The sequence below is a fragment of the Galeopterus variegatus genome, unplaced genomic scaffold, assembly GCF_000696425.1.
Source record: "Galeopterus variegatus unplaced genomic scaffold, G_variegatus-3.0.2 Scaffold65, whole genome shotgun sequence".
Classification (NCBI taxonomy): Eukaryota; Metazoa; Chordata; class Mammalia; order Dermoptera; family Cynocephalidae; genus Galeopterus; species Galeopterus variegatus.
In genome coordinates, this window is record NW_007726176.1 from 403,442 (window position 1) to 407,060 (window position 3,619).

The 3,619-nt window shown below is 57.2% G+C and overlaps 1 protein-coding gene across 1 annotated transcript; it reads left to right on the forward strand.

The window, feature by feature from the left end:
• The first annotated feature begins 1,316 nt into the window (after positions 1-1,316).
• On the forward strand, positions 1,317-2,513 carry LOC103594138 (chromosome unknown open reading frame, human C20orf203). The gene is given in 4 exon segments (XM_008577328.1): positions 1,317-1,369; positions 2,129-2,219; positions 2,221-2,353; positions 2,356-2,513. Coding segments are annotated over 4 exon segments (435 nt in total).
• Positions 2,514-3,619: the final 1,106 nt, after the last annotated feature.

Below are 3,619 nucleotides of genomic sequence, written 5' to 3' on the forward strand. Positions count from 1 at the left end.
AATGTGGTTACTCCAGGGTTTAGACGGGAGGAATCCTCCCCTGGCCCAGGGGGGTGAGGGGGGGATGTGCTGTGTGCCTTGTCACTGAGCTGCTCAGCTGCCTACAGTCTACCTGTCCACATTCACTGGGGGACACTTGGGCTTCCCTCCCCCCCTGGTGTGGGATGCCTCAAAACCCACCAAAAAAACAAAAAACCACTGGTGCAGGAGGTCTGGGTTCTATTCTTGGCTCAGCCTCTGCCTTGCTTTATGATGGTGGCAAGTCACTTGCCGCCTCTGGGCCTCAGTTTTCCCATCAATGAAGGAGGAGGAGTGGTCCACTCTCAAGTCTTCAACTCTGACCATCAGTAAATACCCTGCCCCACCCACCCTTAAACCTGCAGCTACTTCAGTTTCTGCCACTGCTCAGAGTAGCCACCAGAGGGCACCCCAGACCAGCATTTGGCCCAGTTTGGGTACAAGGGGCCCTGGGGAGGCTGAGAGACAGGGCGTATTTCCCAGCAGCTGCTAGCTTTGCTAGCATAGGCTTCCTTGAGGCTCAGCCTGTCCACGTTCTCTGCCCCATTCCTCTAGATGAGTCCTGATCTCTGAGGGAGTCGGGAAGGATGGAGGCATCACCCCAATGCCAGCAACCTAGCTCTCACCCCTGCCTGCTTTGGGTTGGCAGCCTAAGGCGCAGGCTTCCCAGCGTCAGGGCCGACAGCCACGGCCATCTCTGGGCTTCTCACTGGCACTGCATTTTTTCCCCACAGAATTGCCCAGCAGCAGGAAGCCCCATCGCAGTGGGTGCCAGGCTGCCTAGAAGGGGGACATCACAGCCCTTGGTGGGCATAGATTGATTCATGCTGGGGGTCTTGGACAGTGTAATCTCTGAAACCACAGTATTTGGGACTCCTGGATACCACAAATCACAGACCCCAGAACCACAGAAGAAAGCATCACAGATGTCAGGGACCACCCAGAACTGCCAAAGCACCAGAGGAGGCTCTGTCAGTGACCCCCATGACCCCCCAATGCAGATTTTACCTTTCAAATAAAATCACAACCTTTACTTTGGAAGTTGAGCTCCATGACAAAGCAGCATCTTCCCCCAGTCTGAGAGCCTCGCCTCAGCTCCTTGCATAGAGGGACGCTGGAGCTCCCCAGTCAGACGCTCACCCCATTCACTTTGCATCCTCACAATTTGTGCATGTGTTTTCACTCCCTTTCCAGACTGGGGTCCCCTGGAAGGCAGAGTGAGTCTCAAAGTCACTCGGTCCCCTCAAAGGTGGCTGGTTCAGGATTCTGCATCTAGCAGGAGCTTGACAAATGACAACATGATTCCAAATCCCATCCTCTCCTCCTGCTCAAGGGATCTAGGGCTGCCTTTGCCCCTTCCATAGCTGTGTGGCTTTGGGCAAGTTGCTTACCCTCTCTGATTGTCCTCCTCTGAGCATCAGGCTGCAGCTGCTGAGTGCTTGGAGGTAAGGAAGAGAGGCTGGACACCATGCCGTACCTACCCGAGTCCCTGAGCTTCCAGATAATGATAACCTCCTACTAAAGTCAGACTGGACACTGTGCTAAGCACCTCACCTGGGTTATGTCTCTTGATCCCCTCAGTAACCCCTAAAGGTGGGCACATTACCATCTTCAGCTTTGCATATGGGGAAACTGAGGCATGGGGCAATTAGCTCCCTTGCCCAAGCTCACGCAGTTGGCAAATGATGGGGCTAGGACTTGAATCCAGGCGACTGGCCTCTAGAGGCTGTGCTCTCAGCCTCTGGGCCTTGAACTGACCTGGGACAGGGACTGGCAGCTTTGGGGTCTTTTTGTCCACTCTGTAAGAATCATTCAGGGTCAGAGATCATTTATCCCAATCTTCCCCTTTCAAGACTGGACTACTGAGGCCAGAAAGGAGCACTGTCTCTCCACCTCTCTCTCTCACACACACCAGGGCGTCTGGAGCAAAGCAGGACCCAGGCTGACATCGGGAATTGTCAGGGAAATTGGGTGATGCCTAAAGCCCCTTGTAAGTCACAGAATGTAAGATTCTAAAAGTCATCTTTGGGGCCTGGTTCTCAACAGCCAACCACCGTCTTGGTTGGACACATTGGCCCCACCTTGGGATCTAGGGCATGGGCGTGGAAAGGATGGCCTCACAGACTCAGCATGTCACCCACCCCCCAGGCGCTGGGCACCCACAGGCCCCACCTCCCCAACGCCTGCACCCTTATCAGGAAAGCAATTTGGGTTGGTGGGGAGGAGTGGGGGAAAGTCAGAGGCTGGCAGGTGGGTAGGAGAGATAGGGAAGTGGGGAGGGGGCCGCGGGGGCCCTGCTGGGAGGGCCGGAGGACGGGAGGGATGCCCAGAACAGGCATGTTGGGGGCTCTGGCCAAGCTCTGTCCTCACTGGCCTGGTCCCTCGACATGGTTCCAGAGCCTCTCCTGCCTCTATCCTTGCCAGGCAAGGCTCCCGCACCTTTAATTAGCGAGCAGCAGCCTCTCCCCGATTCATCACAGTCACTGTTTAATTAGCCGCGCACACAGCGCCCCTACCCCCCGGCTCTCTGTCAAGCTGCCTGCCTCCCTCACCCAGGCTGCCACCACCTCATGGTGTCCCTGTCACCCCCCCATACTTATTCTGCTCCCCAGAATGGGGGGTGAGTGTGGGCACGCCTGGCTGAAACCTCAAGGAGATTCTGGGCACCAGTGCTTGTATTGAAGGCATCCAGCAAACACTATTAAGGCCTTGAGTCTGCGCCAGGCTGGCGCTGGGTGGAACCCAGGCTGCATGGGGGTGGCAGGTCTGGGTCCTGTCCGACTGCTGGAGGATGGCTTTTCCCTTTGGGAGGTGCTGGGACAGCTCTCCAGCCTGCTCCCTAGGTGCTGGGAAAAGACTGTGGTAACCTCCCATGGTGTTCCCAACCCCCATCAAGAAAGGGACACGATGTGTCCATCTTCCTCCCTGTCCCAGAGCCCAGCAAGCTCCGCTGAGAAGGCTGCACCTCAGGAGAGGGGCCCATTCTCCAACCCCTGCCCCACAGCAGCCAGATCCTGGAGGCCCAGCCCTGGCTACGGGCTAAGGGAGGTGGGGGTGGTTCTCAGGCCCACTCTGTCTGCAGGGCTCTGGGAGTCAGGGGCTCAGGAGCGAGCCCACCATCTGCGGCTGAACCGGCCGCCTTCTGTTTCCCTGAGGAAGGGCGAAGCTGGTGGCCCTGGGAGTGGCACTCCCATGCCCTTCCAGAGACGGCCAGGGCAGCCGCTGCCATCTTGGAGCAGGAGCCGAGGCGGGAGGCTCAGGCTCTATCCTAGCCCTGCACTCCCCATGCACCCTGTGGCTTCAGGCAAATCACTCCGGCTCTGGAGCCTCAGTGTTCTGGTCACAGAAGGGTGTGAGCCACCTGCCACGATGGGGACGTGGAAGGATTGGCATTTGCTCTGTTCTCCTGAAGGGCAGCCAGCATGTCACGGGATGTGCTAGAGCCCAACCACTCTGTCATGACCCTCTGTGTGGTCTCGGGCCGGCCACTGAACTGCACCATGCCTCAGTGTCCCCACCATTAGCAGCTACCTCATTGTCGTTGTGAGGATTAAATGACTTACAAGGAGTCCTCAGTAATCGTTGGCTGTTTTTGCCATAA